Below are 18498 nucleotides of genomic sequence, written 5' to 3'. Positions count from 1 at the left end.
CCTTCCGGCTGTCCCCGCAGCTGCTGCAGTTGGAGGCGTGCGTTGGTGGCGCGGGCGCGGCGGATCGCGTGGTCCTCGTGCTGTCTCGCGCCGAAGAGGCGGGCGTGACTTTAGCGGAGCCGGTCGCCGCCGCTCAGACGGACGCCGTTTGACGTCTGAGGGCGGCGACGCTTTGGGTCAGAAAGTTGAGAGCAAAAAGCAGCGCCTCCTCCTGGTGTACGTAAGTATGTCTGCTGAGTGACGTTTGCTTTGTCTCACTTCCTTTCTTTTCCCTGGGGGGGACGTGGGGCACGGCCCGAAGGACGCTCCTCGCCATCTTTTTGTTGTTGTTGTGAGACTTTTATTTTGTTAAACTGCTGGGAAACAAAGACAGGCCGCCACGTGTGTGGCGGACGCAGGAAGTGATGAACGCTGGACAGGACACGGCTCATTTGAGATTGTCTTTTTTTTTTTTTTTTTTTTATTTAAAAAAAAAAACAAAACATTGCGATTAAAAGTATTGATCATAAGATTGTTTTTTTTTTTTTTATATTAAATTATTTTCTCAACAAAAAAACGACTCGTCTTTTTGCCTGAAGAAGTCAGCGCTCCCTTCTGTGAATAATTTGAATCATAATAATATAAATGATGTGCCGTGGACGGACGGGAAACCAAAGGTGGGTAGTAAGTCAAACGCTACATTTACCGTGTCATTTGTCTTTTGGGAGAAACTGTCCTTGTCAGGGCCGTTTGAATGCAGCATACCTTTTACCCGAGCTTGCTATCTGAAAAAGAAACAGTGATGTTTGTGTTCATGAGTGTTTACCAGAAAATAAAGACCATTTCTCGTGGCTGAATTTGCCTAAGAGAGGAATTTTAACCTGAACTCGTGGGGTGAAAAGCACCAAGAACCTTTACTGCTTTGCTTAACTCAATGAAACGAACAACCCTCCTCACGTTGATATCAAGTGCGTCTGCGGTCTTTCATGTTCAATCATTTCTTCTGACTTTGATTGTTCCCCATTGTGACGTCAGCACACTGACGGCGTCACACATCCACAACATTGGTGGGATGCGTGCGAGCGCGAGGCTTAGGCCGTCCCTCTTGACCCGGCCGGCAGGATGGGCGGCGGTCGCTCGTTGAAGTGTCATCGAAATTCAAAAGCTAAATGTCACACAAAATAAAGAGTAGCATGGAAAAGTGAGTTTCATGACTTGTCATCAACAAAATAAAGGCTTAGGTCATTGGTGGATGATGTTCAAACTTTAAATGGTAATCCATTCAAATGTATTTATAACCCAATTATGATTCATTAACCAAATATGAACTGCATATTTTTTTAAATTGGACTATTTACATTTTATTTACAAGAAATCAAGCAATGATTTCATGAGATAATGTTCAATTTTGAATGAACTGATTTGATAATCCATTCAACCCAACTATGATTTATTAAGCGACTATTACTAACTGCATTTTTTTATTTGACTGATATTTAAATTGGATTTACAATCAAGCAATGATTTTGTGATCATCAATTTTGAATGAACTGATGTGTAGGTAGTCCATCCAAACGATTTATGAATTTGTTTCAATGTGACTAACATTTGAATGAGATTTCCGATAAATCAACGATTTCATGAGATGATCGTGTTCATTTTTGAGGGTTGCGGCTGAACGAATGGAACGGGCGGGACCGCCGCTGATGGAAACGCAGCGAGGGTTTGTTTGCCTGACAGCCACGCACACCGAACCCAATCAGAACGATGACGTCGATCGGCTCTTCTCGGTGTTCAGGCTTTCCAATCATGTGAACGGGCCTTCATTTGAAGTGTGAGTGCGACATGTGTGGAATTTCCTGCCGTGGAAAAAGTGCGCAGAAGAATTGAATGGAAGGAAACGTCGCCCCTGGACTTTTTCCTGTCCCGAACTTGCGACGCGCAGAGACGAGACGTCGAGTCCGAACTCGACTTGTTCACTTGGACTCCCCAAGTTGCCTTCAATGTGGAGCTCGTGCGCGCGCAGCATGAGAGCAGCAGCATGGACGCGCTTCTCTTTCTCTTGATGCCGATTTTTGTGACGAGTGCTTGTGAGTATTCTCTTGATTTTCTTGTTCCGACCATTTATCTTGGTCGCCAGTTGACAGTAAAGGTACTGACGACCAATCAAGCGTTGAGAAAAGAATGTTCCAGATTGCACTGACCCCGGGAGAAGTTTTTTTTTGCTGCGGCCGCCGTTACTGAGGGATTTCTGGGTAGAAAATCTGTACTCAAATAGTGTTTTTTTTCTCCTCACTTTTAAAGCCTTTTAAGCATTTTTATTACCAAATGAAACAGTACATTTGACTGTCGCTCATTTCTATGACTTCTGATGTAAAATTAAAACTATATCGAATGCAGCCCTATGGGGGTCCCAAGCCCGGATGAATGCGGAGGGTTGCGTCACGAAGGGCATCCGGCTTCAAACAAATACGAGCGTTCGTCCAAAGACTTCCATACCGGATCGGTCGTGGCCCGGGTCAGCAACGTTCACCCCTGCAGGGCGCCGGTGGAAATTCCGCTACTGTGGGTCGAAGAGGAAAGCGCACAGCCTAGAACAGAATGTGGGGATTTTGACAGGAAAATCTCGGGAGTCGGTTGACATGATGATAAGGAGAAAGATTTGATATATTATGTGTCCAAGGGGGCACGTGGAAAGTCAGTAAGACTCGGTTTCAAGGATTTGACCATAGTGTAGATGGGAAGAGAAATGGAGTCGGGGTTATTTTCAAAGAAGAGTTAGCTAAGAATGTCTTGGAGGTGAAAAGAGTATCAGATCGAGGGATGAGGCTGAAACTCGAAATTGAGGGTGTTGTGTACAGTGAGGACGGAAAGTATTCAGACCCCCTTAAATTGCTCACTCTTTGATATAGTGGAGCCATTTGCTAAAATCATTTCATTTCATTTTTTCCTCCTCATTCATGTACACATTAATGTACCCCATATTGACAGAAAAAAAACGAATTGTTAACATTTTTGCAGCTTTATTAAAAAAGAAAAACTGAAGTATCACACAGCCATAAGTATTCAGACCCTTTGCTCAGTATGTAGTAGAAGCCCCCTTTTGAGCTAATACAGCCATGCGTCTTTTCGGGAATGATGCAACAAGTTTTTCACACCTGGATCTGGGGATCCTCTGCCGTTCCTCCTTGCAGATCCTCTCCGGTGCTGTCAGGTTGCAGGGTGAACGTTGGTGGACGGCCATTTTCAGGTCTCTCCAGAGATGCTCCTTTGGTTTTAAGTCAGGGCTCCGACTGGGCCATTCCAGAACAGTCACGGAGTTGTTCTGAAGCCACTCCTTCGTTATTTTAGCTGTGCGCTTACGGTCATTGTCTTGTCGGAAGGTGAACCTTCGGCCCAGTCTGAGGTCCTGAGCACTCTGGAGAAGGTTTTCGTCCAGGATATCCCTGTACTTGGCCGCAGTCATCTTTCCTTCGATTGCGACCGGTCGTCCTGTCCCTGCGGCTGAAAAACACCCCCACGGCGTGATGCTGCCGCCACTGTGCTTCACTGTTGGGACTGTATTGGACAGGCGATGAGCAGTGCCTGCTTTTCTCCACGCACACCGCTTAGAATTAAGGCCAAAAAGTTAGAATCTTATTTCTCACCATCTTGGAGTCCTTCAGGTGTTTTTTGTTTGTTTTATTTTTTAGCAAACTCCATGCAGGCTTTCATGTGTCTTGCACCGAGGAGAGGCTTCCGTCGGGCCACTTTGCCATAAAGCCCCGACTGGTGGAGGGCTGCAGTGATGGCTGACTTTCTAGAACTTTCTTCCATCTCCTGACTGCATCTCTGGAGCTCAGCCACAGTCATCTTTGGGTTCTTCTTGACCTCTCTCACCAAGGCTCTTCTCCCCCGATTGCCCAGTTTGGCCGCACGGCCAGCTCTCGGAAGGGTTCTGGTCGTCCCAAATGTCTTCCATTTAAGGATTATGGAGCCCACTGTGCTCTTAGGAACCTGAAGTGTAGCAGAATTTTTTGAGTAACCTTGGCCAAATCTGTGCCTTGCCACAATTCTGACTCTGAGCTCTTCAGCCAGTTCCTTTGACCTCCTGATTCTCATTTGGTCTGCCATGCACTGTGAGCTGTAAGGTCTTATATAGACAGGGGTGTGGCTTTCCTAATCAAGTCCAATCAGTATCATCAAACAGAGCTGGACTCCAGTGAAGGTGTAGAACCATCTCAAGGATGATCAGAAGAACTGGACAGCACCCGAGTTCAATATATGAGTGTCACAGCAAAGGCTCTGAATACTTATGGCTGTGTGAGAGTTCACATTTTCTTTTTGAATAAATCTGCCAAAATTTCAACAATTCAGTTTTTTTTCTGTCAATATGGGTGGGGTGCTGTGTATACATTAATGAGGAAAAAAAAATACTTAAATTATTTTAGAAAATGGCTCCAATATGACAAAGAGAGAAAAATTTTAGGGGGTCTGAATACTTTCCGTACCCACTGGAGATGACACGCTAGAGGAAGTTTCCATGTGCTTGAAATCCAAACTGAATGATGATGATGATGTTTCATGAATAAACGTTTTGTCTTCCTTTATCAGCCCAAAGTTCGACCTTCAGTCTTTCCTCAAGGACACGACAAGGCTCAAAGGTGACAGGGTCAACTTTAAGGTCACAGACAGGACCAGTGGTCCAACACATGACCTTTGGCCTTACGTCTCCGAGGCGGGCCCTGATGCCGGTGCGCCCGGTCTCGTCTGTTTGGTCGCAAACATCGAAGATGCCGCCGCCGGTTACAGACACGTCGCTCACGTCAAAGACGGTGGGCGATGTCTCCGCGGATACGCCGCCCACATTGGGGAGCGCCGCCGCTCCTCCCTTCTTCAATGGGGGCACGCCTGCCAGCGAACCTGCTACCGCCGCGTATGCCTCGACTCCTGCCACCAGTCGTGCCTCCCTTGCCACCTCCACTTCTTCTTCGACTCCTACTGCCACCCCTCACGTCTCAAACGTAGCCTCTCTTCTCTCCACTTCCTTCCCTAGCATGACCGCCTCCAGTCCCGCCCCACCTACTGCCTCCACCCCTGCCTCCAGTTTAGCATCCACCTCTGCCTCCAGTCCCACCACCACCCCTGCCTCCAGGCCCACCTCACCTCCTGCCTCTAGTCCCACCTCCACCCCTGCCTCCAGTCCCAACACCACCCCTGCCTCCAGTCCCACCTCCACCCATGCCTCGAGTCCCACCTCCACCCCTGCCTCTAGTTCCAACACCACCTCTGCCTCCAGTCCCACCTCACCTCCTGCCTCTACCTCTGCCTCCAGTCCCACCACCACCCCTACCTCCAGGCCCACCTCACCTCCTGCCTCCAGTCCCACCCCCACCCCTGCCTCCAGTCCCAACACCACCTCTGCCTCCAGTCCCACCTCACCTCCTGCCTCTACCTCTGCCTCCAGTCCCACCACCACCCCTGCCTCCAGGCCCACCTCACCTCCTGCCTCCAGTCCCACCTCCACCCCTGCCTCCAGTCCCACCTCCACCCCTGCCTCCAGTCCCAACACCACCTCTGCCTCCAGTCCCACCTCACCTCCTGCCTCTAGTCCCACCTCCACCCCTGGCTCCAGTCCCACCTCACCTCCTGCCTCCAGTCCCACCACCACCTCTGCCTCCAGTCCTAACTCACCTCCTGCCTCCAGTCCCAACTCACCTCCTGCCTCCAGGACCACCTCCACCCCTGCCTCCAGTCCCACCGCCACCCCTGCCTCCAGTCCCACCTCACCTCCTGCCTCCATTCCCACCTCCACCCCTGCCTCCATTCCCACCTCCACCCCTGCCTCCATTCCCACCTTCACCCCTGCCTCCCGTCCCACCTCACCTCCTGCCTCCAGTCCCACCTCACCTCCTGCCTCCAGGACCACCTCCACCCCTGCCTCCAGTCCCACCGCCACCCCTGCCTCCAGTCCCACCTCACCTCCTGCCTCCAGTCCCACCCCCACCCCTGCCTCCAGTCCCAACACCACCTCTGCCTCCAGTCCCACCTCACCTCCTGCCTCTACCTCTGCCTCCAGTCCCACCCCCACCCCTGCCTCCAGTCCCAACACCACCTCTGCCTCCAGTCCCACCTCACCTCCTGCCTCTACCTCTGCCTCCAGTCCCACCACCACCCCTGCCTCCAGGCCCACCTCACCTCCTGCCTCCAGTCCCACCTCCACCCCTGCCTCCAGTCCCACCTCCACCCCTGCCTCCAGTCCCAACACCACCTCTGCCTCCAGTCCCACCTCACCTCCTGCCTCCACCCCTGCCTCTAGTCCCACCTCCACCCCTGGCTCCAGTCCCACCTCACCTCCTGCCTCCAGTCCCACCACCACCTCTGCCTCCAGTCCTAACTCACCTCCTGCCTCCAGTCCCAACTCACCTCCTGCCTCCAGGACCACCTCCACCCCTGCCTCCAGTCCCACCGCCACCCCTGCCTCCAGTCCCACCTCACCTCCTGCCTCCATTCCCACCTCCACCCCTGCCTCCATTCCCACCTCCACCCCTGCCTCCATTCCCACCTTCACCCCTGCCTCCCGTCCCACCTCACCTCCTGCCTCCAGTCCCACCTCCACCCCTGCCTCCAGTCCCACCTCACCTCCTGCCACCAATCCCACCACCACCTCTGCCTCCAGGACCACCTCACCTCCTGCCTCCAGGACCACCTCACCTCCTGCCTCCATTCCCACCTCCACCCCTGCCTCCATTCCCACCTTCACCCCTGCCTCCCGTCCCACCTCACCTCCTGCCTCCAGTCCCACCTCCACCCCTGCCTCCAGTCCCACCTCACCTCCTGCCACCAATCCCACCACCACCTCTGCCTCCAGGACCACCTCACCTCCTGCCTCCAGGACCACCTCACCTCCTGCCTCCATGACTACCTCCACCCCTGCTTCCAGTCCCACCGCCACCCCTGCTTCCAGTTTCACCTCCCTTCCCACCACCGTGACTGCCTTTACGCCCACCAGCACCGCTGCCTCCAGTCTCACCACCACCTCTGCCTCCAGTTCCACCTCCACCCCTGCCTCCAGTCCCACCTCCACCCCTGCCTCCAGTCCCACCTCACCTCCTGCCTCCAGGACCACCTCACCTCCTGCCCCCAGTCCCAACTCCACCCCTGCCTCCAGTCCCAACTCCACCCCTGCCACCAGTCCCACCGCCACCCCTGCCTCCAGTCACACCTCCACCTCACCCCCTGCCTCCAGTCCCACCCCCACCCCTGCTTCCAGTCCCACCTCACCTCCTGCCTCCAGTCCCACCACCACCTCTGCCTCCAGTCCCACCTCACCCCCTGCCTCCAGTCCCATCGCCACCCCTGCTTCCAGTTTCACCTCCATTGCCACCACCGTGACTGCCTTTTCGCCCACCGCCACCCCTGCTTCCAGTCCCACCTCACCTCCTGCCTCCAGTCCCACCTCACCTCCTGCCTCCAGTCCCACCGCCACCCCTGCTTCCAGTTTTACCTCCCTTGCCACCACCGTGACTGCCTTTACGGCCACCAGCACCTCTGCCTCCAGTCCCGCCACCACTCCTGCCCCCCTTACCGTTGGCATGCCCCCCTCCACTCCTTCCTCGACCGCCGCCTCCACGCCTTCGACATCATCCGGAGCCACGTCCGCAGACACAGCAGGCCGTGCGGGAACAAGGTTCACCATGACAACGAGCACTGCCAGCAACCGGCAAGTAAGTTGAGCGAGCTTTGTATCCGATGGGCGCACGCGCGCGCCGCCTTCCGCCACTCGCCAACTCACCTATTTGCTGATGGTTCTTCATATTCTATGCAAAACTCACCTATTTGCGGTTTTTGCACTCAGGCCAAAGCCCTGCGTAAGAAGTGATCGCTATGGGGTTTTGGAAGGAACTATGTTGAAGTGAGTTAAGGAGCCTCATTTAGAGTGTGGCGTGTTTGCTTTGCCGCCATCTACATCGTGGCATCTACAGGAAATCATAAACCTTTTGAGTCAATTACTAATTGATTTCTGCTGACACGTGGCAGGTTTCCCTTCCCAGTAGTGAAAGAACAATGTACTAGTAAACTGTGCAATATAGAGAGGCATGCCAAACAAATTTTTGTCGTGGGCCATGTTGTAGTTACGATTTGCCTCAGAGGGCCGGTATGACTGCTGTTAGGATAGGCCTCCTTCAGGCACAAATTTTCGATTCAGGTTCAGGCCTGAGTCTTAGTTGTAAACTTTCCTTTGCTACGGCCTTGAATTTCTCTATCTATGCACCTAAAACTTGCTCAAATTACATAGCCAAACTTGGTCTACTGCCTCGCAGGGGTGTGACAAAGCCTAAAAATGTCTCCGCAGTTTTCCTATGTATGAATAAAGCAGGGGGCGACAGACACTCTCCAGCCGCCGTGCAGAGTCTCCTGGCGCTGTCATATCAACTCTTCTGGCATGAAACATCCTGAAGTGAGAAAATACAGTCCTCTGGTAGTTAATGACAATGTTAGTATAGCAGACATGAAAGAAAAAGATCCGGCGGACGTTCGGACGGAACTTCACAACTGTGAAACCATAGAACTGGTAAATCGCTTCGTCATATTCTTAAGTCGACGCAACAAATTGATGGATAGCTAGTTTTGAAATCCGAAGTCAAGGATAGTTTGTTCAACTATTGTTTAAGTAACTGAAAAAAAGGGTTTGTAACAAAAATGCTTGCAATATCGCAACGTTATTATTTATTACATATGACAACTTGACATTTTGGAACAGACTCAACAAGAATCATGGAAGTTGACACACGCGATTGCTTTTGTGGGCCACATAAAATGATGTGGCGGGCTGCATCTGGCCCCCGGGCCACGAGTTTGACACCTGTGCTGTAGCGTAATGATTCTCCAAGTGAGGTGACGTGGGCTCCCTCTTGCCAGGTGTCGCGGTGCCCGTTGGCGATTGAAACAGGACGTGGCCAAGTGAATATTGCCCACGTTCGCCACGCTGGCGAATCAGAATTGCTTGCGCAAAACTCCAAACCCCTTCATGATACAAGTTCAAGTGAGCTCGTGTGTGAACGGTGTTCCCCCGCTTCGTAAAATGCTTCGATCCCCCGTCCAGCCGCTGCTGGCTAAGCAGGCAGGCTAACGGGCTTTTCCGGCGACTCGATGCCGCTTGAAGCCCAATTGAAGCACGCATATTTATTACCGCCATGTACTCGAAGCAAGGCCGTAGCTAGTCACTTGGGGGCCCAAGGCAAAAAAATGTTCACCTATTGCAGTTTAGGGTCTGTAATGTATCCCCCATGATATACAAGGCTGCACTGTAAACTGTATGTATACACTGTGTGTTTGGAATAGCATATTGGATGTAATTCTGTGATTATTATGACGCATATGTATATAATAAACACAACAGGAGGTGGTAGTGTACATGTTGTTGCCGTTGGTGCCGGCAGGGAGGGTTCAATTCCCCAACACCTGGCCCAAGCCTGCAGAAAAATGGACGACTTGTACTTGAGGGGGGGGGGGGAGCATCCTGCACAAGTCACAACAACAGCATGTATCCATGCTAAAGGGGGCATGTGCGTGTGCCGTTTCAGAGTGGGCCGAGCTGCTCGGTGACCTTTATGCAGGTGAAGGTCGGCGTGAATTGGGTGCTGCTGACCTTCAGCTCCCAACATGTCTGCTACAACTTCACAGCGGCGGCGGCCACGCACAGCAGCAATGTTAGCGGCGGCGTCAGCGATTGTCTACCGCCGACGGCGCCGGCCGCTCCAAACTTTACCTGCGCCATCACACAGCTGCAGGCGGGAACCGTGTACCGCATCAGCGTGGCCTCGGCCCAACGCGGACCGGCGGGACCGGCGGGACAAGTGGCAGTGCGAACAGGTAAGCGGTCACGCGATGACAAAATGAGATGGAAACAGGAAGCGTGGCGCTATTTTATAAAGCCTTTGCCCTGATGGGGAACTGATTGACTGGACTGGTCACCACTCAATGTCAGTGCACTGAAAGACAAACAATGGACCGTTCGCCAGTGGGTGCCAAAAGTATTCCTGTTCCTTCCTCAAGTGGAAGATCGCTCGTCGGGTTGAGAACCCTTGTGTAGAAGTTGAGGTATCAACTTGAGCTTTTTACTCAAAAGTCAGTGTCAAAGTAATGTTTTCCACACAAAAAAAAAACGTTGAGTGTTTTCCAAAGCAGAACCCGAACCCTGACCTAACCCTAAGCTGAAAAGTGTGCGCACATGAACGTGAGCTTCCTCGACATGTGGACTTCCTGTCGTCCCGAAGTGGAACGCCTTTCAGGCGGATACAGACTTCCTGTCTCGCATTGTTCCATTGTTGTCCACACAAGCACAAACGCGCTTTTCCACCAACAGGGTGAAGCCCAAACGAACATTTGGGACGAATTGTCATATATTCCTTACATTCTATATTTTGTATAAATTACACAGCGGAACCTCGATATACAGTGGGTACGGAAAGTATTCATCCATTTTCTGAGCCGCTTCTCCTCACTAGGGTCGCGGGCGTGCTGGAGCCTGGAAAGTATTCAGACCCCCTTGAATTTTTCACTCTGTTATATTGCAGCCATTTGCTAAAATCAATTAAGTTCAGTTTTTCCCTCATTAATGTACACACAGCACCCCATATTAACAGAAAAAAACGGAATTGTTGAAATCAGAATCAGAATCCTCTTTATTTGCCAAGTACGTCCAAAAAACACACAAGGAATTTGTGTCCGGTCGTTGGAGCCGCTCGAGTACGACAACATACGGTCAATTGACAAAGAACACTTTGGAGACATGAAGACATTGACAAAAAACAGTCACTGAGCAATAAAGGGTTAATAGTTATCTGGTAATGCCGGTACATGTTTATTTATTTATTTTTTTGTTGACAATTGTGCAAAAAGATGCAGTGTCCTCTAGCACTAAGAGCAGTTCGAATGACTAATCTCCCAATAGTCCGGTGCAATGACTGTCAAAGTGCAAATGGAGCAGATGCTACTCTGGCATGAGTGGCGAGTATTGGTCAACAACACATATGCAAATAGGGCAGCGTGGTGAGACAACTACAGTGAGTGCACGAGCAATATATAATTGGCCCGGCAGAAAAAAATTGCCAGCATGTTGCAATGGAATTGTAGGTTAGCTGTTTAAGAAGTTGATTGCAAGAGGGAAGGAGCTGTTGGAATGTCTGCTAGTGCTAATTTGCATCGATCGGTCGCGCCTACCTGAGGGAAGGAGCCGGAAGTCCTTTTTTGTAGCCGCGCCAAAACTAGACTGTGATGGAAGAACACAGGACTGATTCGATGACCGCTGTGTAGAACTTCCTCAACAGCTCCTGTGGAAGGCCGTGCTTCCTCAGAAGCCGCAGGAAGTACATCCTCTGCTGGGCCTTTTTGAGCACGGAGTTGATGTTGGTCACCCACTTCAGGTCCTGAGAGACTGTAATTCCCAGGAACTTGAAGGTCTGCATGTTGTTTGCATATTTATTAAAAAAGAAAAATGAAATCTCACACAGCCATAAGTATTCAGACCTTTTGCTGTGACATATATTTAACTTGGGTGCTGTCTATTTCTTCTGATCATGCTTGAGATGGTTCTACACCTTCATTGAAGTCCAGCTGTGTTTGATGATACTGATTGGACTTGATTAGGAAAGCCACACACCTGTCTATACAAGACCATACAGCTCACAGTGCATGGCAGACCAAATGAGAATCATGAGGTCAAAGGAACTGCCTGAAGAGCTCAGAGACAGAATTGTGGCAAGGCACAGATCTGGCCAAGGTTAAATAAAAAATTCTGCTGCACTTAAGGGTCCGAAGAGCACAGTGGCCTCCATAATCCTTAAATGGAAGATGTTTGGGACGACCAGAACCCTTCCTAGCGCTGGCCGTGTGGCCAAACTGAGCAATCGATGGAGAAGAGCCTTGGTGAGAGAGGGAAAGAAGAACCCAAAGATGACTGTGGCTGATCTCTAGAGATGCAGTCAGGAGATGGGAGAAAGTGCTAGAAAGTCAACCATCACTGCAGCCCTCCACCAATCGGGGCTTTATGGCAGAGTGGCCGGACGGAAGCCTCTCCTCAGTGCAAGACATGAAAGCCCGCATGGAGTTTGCTAAAAAAAAAAAAAAAAAAACACCTGAAGGACTCCAAGATGGTGAGAAATAAGAATCTCTGGTCTGATGAGACCAAGATCGAAATTGTTGGCCTTAATTCTAAGCGGTGTGTGTGGAGAAAAGCAGGCACTGCTCATCGCCTGTCCAATACAGTCCCAACAGTGAAGCACAGTGGCGGCAGCATCACGCCGTGGGGGTGTTTTTCAGGCGCAGGGACAGGACGACCGGTCGCAATCGAAGGAAAGATGACTGCGGCCAAGTACAGGGATATCCTGGACGAAAACCTTCTCCAGAGTGCTCAGGACCTCAGACTGGGCCGAAGGTTCACCTTCCGACAAGACAATGATCCTAAGCGCACAGCTAAAATAACGAAGGAGTGGCTTCAGAACAACTCTGTGACTGTTCTTGAATGGCTCAGTCGGAGCCCTGACTTAAAACCAATTGAGCATCTCTGGAAAGGACTACTAACAACTTTCCGTACCCACTGTAACGTACTAATAGGGGCAGGGGGTCGTCCGCTATAGCCGATCGTCCGTTACGTTGAAGCGTTTTTTTTTTCGGAGGTCATATGGACCCATATTACTGTACATTACAGAATTATTGTTTTGTAGTTTTTTATCGTGGCCTAAAACAGCCGGTACAGTACAAAATTATTGTTAATGAATATTTTTTTTTTTAAATCTTAAAAACGTATTCGAAAGTTTAAAATTTTATCCAAACTTACTACGCTAGGTGTGATTGGTCATGTTGACATTACAAGTCATAAAACAGTACTCATCGTAGGCGAGTCACTTTCATGAGCCGTGAGGAATTAGCGTGTTTACTAATTCCAAATCTGTTGCCAAAGGAGACAGATAACCCTAGAACAGATAAAATAGATATATCTCGTTCCATATTCCAGATACCTGTTTTGTATTCTTCAGTGTGAACACTGCCGCCATGCCCCTCTCTCTCTGTGCAGCACTCTATGCGCAATAGACCATAGATAGAACCTTCATCACCATAGCTGCCACGTCAATGCGCCACATTCAAAATGGCCGCCACATAGAACTGGATCCACCAAGAGGTGTGGTCTTGACTCACATGACTTTAGAATCAACTTGACAGTATGGTGCAAGACTTGCAACTCAACTTGGACTTGAGCAGCAATGACTCGTGACTTCACTTGGACTTAAACCCTTGACTTGCAGAGACTTGTTACTTTGACCAAAGCACTGAGAAACCAACACTTTGTAGCATTCTCTTTCTTTAGCTATATGTGCAACTTACTGTTTTACTACAAGAAAATATGATATGTTACACCATAATGCTGGAACTTGGAAGTCTTAATGATTTTTATTAGGTCAATGTGTCGTGAGCTCTTATTATTTTTAGTATTTAGCGCCGTCTTCGAAATCCTATGGTGGGGGAATTGACCAAGGGGTCATTCTTTCACACACTACCTAAAGTAATGGTTTCATTAAAAAAAAAACAGTACAACATAAATCAACAATAAATGTGACAGTTAAATAAGGTATACATTCCAAGAACCATTGTTAACATACATAGAAACGACAACGACATTTAACGTAACGATCAGGGTGTTAATTATTAGGGGAAAAAACAACCTACATTGCATCGTGGGAATCACACGGCTTGACGTCACGTATGCTTGTTTTCGTGAGCATTAGCAGCTAGCTTTCATTTAAAAAAATTAAAATAGCCGCTAGCTTTGTGGTGATCACGCAAATAGTTCCACGGTGGGCCGGCCGTGCGCTGTCTGCACTTCCTGTACATTACAGTCAGCTTTAGTCAGAATCAGAATCCTCTTCATTTGCCAAGTAAATCCAAAAAACACACAAGGAATTTGTCTCCGGTCAGGTGTTGGGAAGCGCCACCCCGCCCCATTGGCTTTAGGGTCTCTCGTCCCCGGGACCCGCTGGATGGTGGCTGTGGTGGCGACTACCGGCGGGAAGAGCACCTCGCATGTGCGCGTGCTGGTGGATACGGGTGACGAGGGTTACTCAACTTTGGGGGCAGAGGCACAAGGAAGAAGAAATAACAGAAAGAACAGTTACCTGCTATCTGGCATCTGAGATCTGGTGAGGTCTTTTAAATGTTGGGAGGGCAGGTAAAACGTCATCAGAAAAAGAAATACTCATATAAATTTGAGACCTGAAAACCCTCTTTGAGTAAAGAAACTCAGTATTTATACCACTTGTTGGTAGCTGTCCAACCCTGGTAATAATCACGTTGACTCTCCGCCATGTCGATCGTCATCCGGCTCAGGCCCCACCCCCGTGTGCGTCTTGAGTCTGGAGAACAACGGCAGCGGCAAGCGTCTGAGCGCTTCCTGGTTGCCGCCCCCAGGGGGGCGTCGGCTTTTCCCTGGCGACCCTGTCGGCCCGCGGCGAGGCCCCCCAAGAGCTGCACCTGAGTGCCAACGTGACCCGGGTTCTTTTCCACCACCTGACACCTGGGTGCCGGTATAGTCTGTCTAAACGAACCAGAACAGTTCAAAGGGGCAGCGTTGAGGCCAACGGCAAACCTTTGAATCCAAAAGGCCTCTTCACTCCTAAATCTTCGGTGTAGAGTCGACCCATCCGTCTCTGGGGGGTCACATGGGGGTTGGAGTCGTCATTGTCAACCGCCGTGGTGACAAGTTGTTCTGCAAAATCGTTTTGAATGGGACAACCGAAGAAAGGTTTCGAATTAAAGATGAATAGTCTTCAACAAGCAAGTCCAGTTGCCGAGCTGGTCTTTTTGTTGACGTTTTGCAGTCCGTAACTGACATGGCTAACATTTTCCACGAGTTTTGCAAGTTACGACTTGTCTTGTGCTCGTTTTTTTGCTATTGTTTTGCATGCCCAAATTTGAGTTACAAGCGAGTTTGAGATATACTGTCGCTCAAATGAAATGGAAAAAAAGGGAGCAATGAAGTTCATGCAATGCCCTGGCGCATGGGCAAGGAGAAAAAACACAAAATGACTACACTCACAAGGAGCAGACGCTTACACTGAACAATAATCAGCCAAACCCGAATCCAGCTCCTGATGTCACTCACCAGGTCATGCTCCTTAAAGGCAAACATTCAACACACAAATACTACATGTAGCACACTCTGTAATTCTTCTTTTCTTTTGGGCTTGTCCCTCGAGAGGTGGCCACAGCGCGTCATCCTTTTCCTTCTGTCTTCCCTCACATCCATCAATGTTCTCTTTGGTCTTCCTCTAACTCTGTTGCCTGGAAGCTCCTTCGACCAGTTTACAGTACATTCTACTCTGGATGTGTCCAAACCATCCCAAGTCTGCTCTCTCCAAAATGTCTAACCTTGGCCGTCCCTCTGATGAGCTAATTTCTATTCCTGTCCAACCTGCTCACTCCTAGAGATAGATAACCTCAAAAACTTCATTTCCTTTGCTTCTTGTCGTCTCTTCAGTGCCACTCTCTCTAATCCATCCATCATGGCTGTCCTCAGCACCATCTTCTAAACTTTGCCCTTCATCCTAGCAGATACTCTTCTGTCACGTAACAGACCTGACACTGTCCTCCACCCGTTCCAACCTGCTTGGACCCGTTTCTTCACTTCCTGACCACACTCACCATTGCTCTGGACTCTTGACCCCAAGTATTTCAAGTCCTCCACCCTTGCTATCTCTTCTCCCTGTAGCCTCACTCTTCCCTCACCACCCCTCTCATTCATGCACACATATTCTGTTTTACTTCGGCTAATCTTCATTCCTCTCCTTTCCAGTGCTGGCCTCCATCTTTCTAACTGTTCCTCCACATGCTCCCTGCTTGCACTGCAGATCACAATGTCATCTGCAAACATCATGGTCCACGGGGATTCCAGTCTAACCTCATCTGTCAGCCTATCCATCACCACTGCAAACAGGAAGGGGCTCAGGGCTGAACCCTGATGCAGTCCCACCTCCACCTTAAATTCGTCTGTCACACCTACAGCACACCTCACCGATTTTCTGCTGCCCTCGTACATGTCCTGTATTATTCTAACTAACTTCTCTGCCACTCCATGCAGTACCACAGTTCCTCTCTGGGTACTCTGTCATTGGCTTTCTCTAGATCTACAAAGACACAATGTAGCTCCTTCTGACCTTCTCTGTACTTTTCCATCAACATCCTCAAGGCAAATAATGCATCTGTGGTACTCTTTCTAGGCATGAAACCATACTGTTGCTCCCAAATACTCACTTCTGTCCTGGTTCTAGACTCTACTACTCTTTCCCATAACTTCATTGTGTGGCTCATTAACTTTATCCCTCTATAGTTCCCACAGCTCTGCACATCACCATTGTTCTTAAAAATGGGCACCAGCACACTTTTCCTCCATTCCTCAGGCATCTTCTCACGCGCTAGAATTTTATTGAACAAGCTGGTCAAAAACTCCACAGCCACCTCTCCTAGATGCTTCCATACTTCCACAGGAATGTCATTAGGACCACCTGCCCTTCCATTTTTCATCTTCTTTAATGCCTTTCTAACTTCCCCCCTTACTAATCATTGCCACTTCCTGGTTCACCACACTTGCCTCTTCAACTCTTCTTTCTCTCTAATTTTCGCAATTCATCAACTCCTCAAAGTATTCTTTCATTCTATCCAGCACATTATTGGCACCAGTCAACACATTTCCATCTCTATCCTTAATCACCCTAACCTGCTGCACATCCTTCCCATCTCTATCGCTCTGGCTGCCCAACCTGTATCGATCTTTTTCCCCCCCATCTTTAATGTCCAACCTGGCATACATATCATATTCATCATATTCCTCTTGTTTGGTTTGGCCTTTACCACCTTTATATTGGCCCTACGTCACATCTCTCTGTATTCTTGTCTCCTCTCCTCAGTCCTCTCAGTGTCCCACTTCTTAGCTAACCTTTTTCCTTGTATGATTTCCTGTACTTTGAGGTTCCACCACCAAGTCTCCTTCTCTCCAAGTACTCTCCTGCCTGCCTCTCTGATCACCTTGGCTGCAGTGGTCCAGTCTTCTGGAAGCTCCTCCTGTCCACCGAGAGCCTGTCGAAGCTCTTCCTGAAAAGCCACACAACACTCTTCCTATCTCAGCTTCCACCACATGGTTCTCTGCTATGCCTTTGTTTTTTTAATCTTCCTCCCCACCACCAGAGTCATTTTACACACCACCATCCTACGCTGTCTAGCCACACGTCAGTAACCTCCTTCAGATGACATCGTCTGCACAAGATGTAATCAACCTGCGTGCTTCTATCTCCGCTCTTGCAGGTCACCCTATGTTCGTGCCTCTTCTGGGGGAAAAAAAGTGTTCACTACAGCCATTTGCATCTTTGTTGCAAAGTCTACCACCATCTGTCCCTCCAAGTTCCTTTCCTGGATGCCGTACTTACCCATCACCCCGATTACCTTCACCAACATGTCCATTACAATCTGCACCAATCACGACTCTCTCTCTGTCCGGGATGCTCAGAACCACTTCGTCTAGCTCCTTCCAGAATTTCTCTTTCACCTCTAGGTCACATCCTACCTGTGGGGCATAGCCGCTAATCACATTATACATAACAGCCTCAATTTGAAGTTTCAGCCTCATCCCTCGATCTTTTCACCTCCAAGACATTCTTAGCCAACTCTTCTTTTAAAATAACCTCGACTCCATTTCTCTTCCCATCTACACCATGGTAAAATAATTGAAACCCTGCCCCTAAACTTCTAGCCTTACTGCCTTGCCACCTGGTCTCATGGACACACAATATATCAACCTTTCTCCTAATCATCATGTCAACCAACTCCCGAGATTTTCCTGTCATAGTCCCAACATTCAAAGTTCATCCATCCATCCATTTTCTGTACCGCTTTTCCACACTGGGGTCGCGGGAATGCTGGAGTCTATCCCAGCTATCTTCAAGCGAGAGGCGGGGTACACCCTGAACTGGTCGCCAGCCAATCGCAGGGCACATATAGACAAACAACCATTTGCACTCACATTCACACCTACGGGCAATTTAGAGTCTTCACTGTCACATCCTATATCAGTTTCTGTGAAGAGGTTTGTGTACCAACAAAATCATTTCGCACATTCAACAACAACAAGCCGTGGTTCACTGCTAAACTTAAGCAGCTTCGCCAAGCTAAGGAAGACGCATATCAGAGCGGGGACAGGGCCCTGTATAATCGAGCTAGAAACCAGCTGACTAAAGAAATTAACATTGCAAAGAGGATCTATGCAGCAAAGTTGGAAAAACAGTTTAGCGCGAACGACTCTAAATCAGTCTGGCATGCATTCCAATCGCTGACTAATTACAAGGGACGATCCCCCCCAAGCTGAGAACAATAGCACACTAGCCGACGACTTGAATACCTTCTACTGCAGATTTGAAAAGGACAGTTTCACACCACACAACCACCCGGCCGCACCCGCGACCACAACCACACCTCTGACTTCTGCGTTAACCA

General features: G+C 49.4%; 2 protein-coding genes across 7 annotated transcripts in view; both read left to right on the top strand.

The window, feature by feature from the left end:
* The window catches only part of LOC133402539 (zinc finger C3H1 domain-containing protein), a 47050-nt gene extending 46502 nt beyond the window's left edge, over window positions 1-548 (top strand). For 2 of the 3 annotated variants that reach the window (XM_061676424.1, XM_061676423.1), the window contains exon 34: window positions 21-548. In XM_061676424.1, the coding sequence (XP_061532408.1) occupies window positions 21-152 (132 nt within the window). In that variant the 3' untranslated portion in view covers window positions 153-548. The remainder of the gene's footprint in view (window positions 1-20) is intronic. The other variant, XR_009768533.1, reaches the window with a different exon arrangement.
* A 693-nt stretch (window positions 549-1241) lies between these two features.
* LOC133402536 (receptor-type tyrosine-protein phosphatase beta-like) overlaps window positions 1242-18498 on the top strand; it is a 34966-nt gene continuing 17709 nt past the window's right edge. For 2 of the 4 annotated variants that reach the window (XM_061676416.1, XM_061676417.1), the window contains exons 1-3: window positions 1242-2069; window positions 4573-7685; window positions 9546-9834. In XM_061676416.1, coding sequence (XP_061532400.1) covers window positions 2021-2069; window positions 4573-7685; window positions 9546-9834 — 3451 coding nt within the window. In that variant the 5' untranslated portion in view covers window positions 1242-2020. The remainder of the gene's footprint in view (window positions 2070-4572; window positions 7686-9545; window positions 9835-18498) is intronic. The other 2 variants (XM_061676415.1, XM_061676414.1) reach the window with 1 other exon arrangement.

This window comes from Phycodurus eques, chromosome 5 (genome assembly GCF_024500275.1).
Source record: "Phycodurus eques isolate BA_2022a chromosome 5, UOR_Pequ_1.1, whole genome shotgun sequence".
In the NCBI taxonomy this organism is placed as follows: domain Eukaryota; kingdom Metazoa; phylum Chordata; class Actinopteri; order Syngnathiformes; family Syngnathidae; genus Phycodurus; species Phycodurus eques.
Note: the sequence above shows the minus strand (reverse complement) of the source record. Positions and strands in the feature narration are given on the sequence as shown.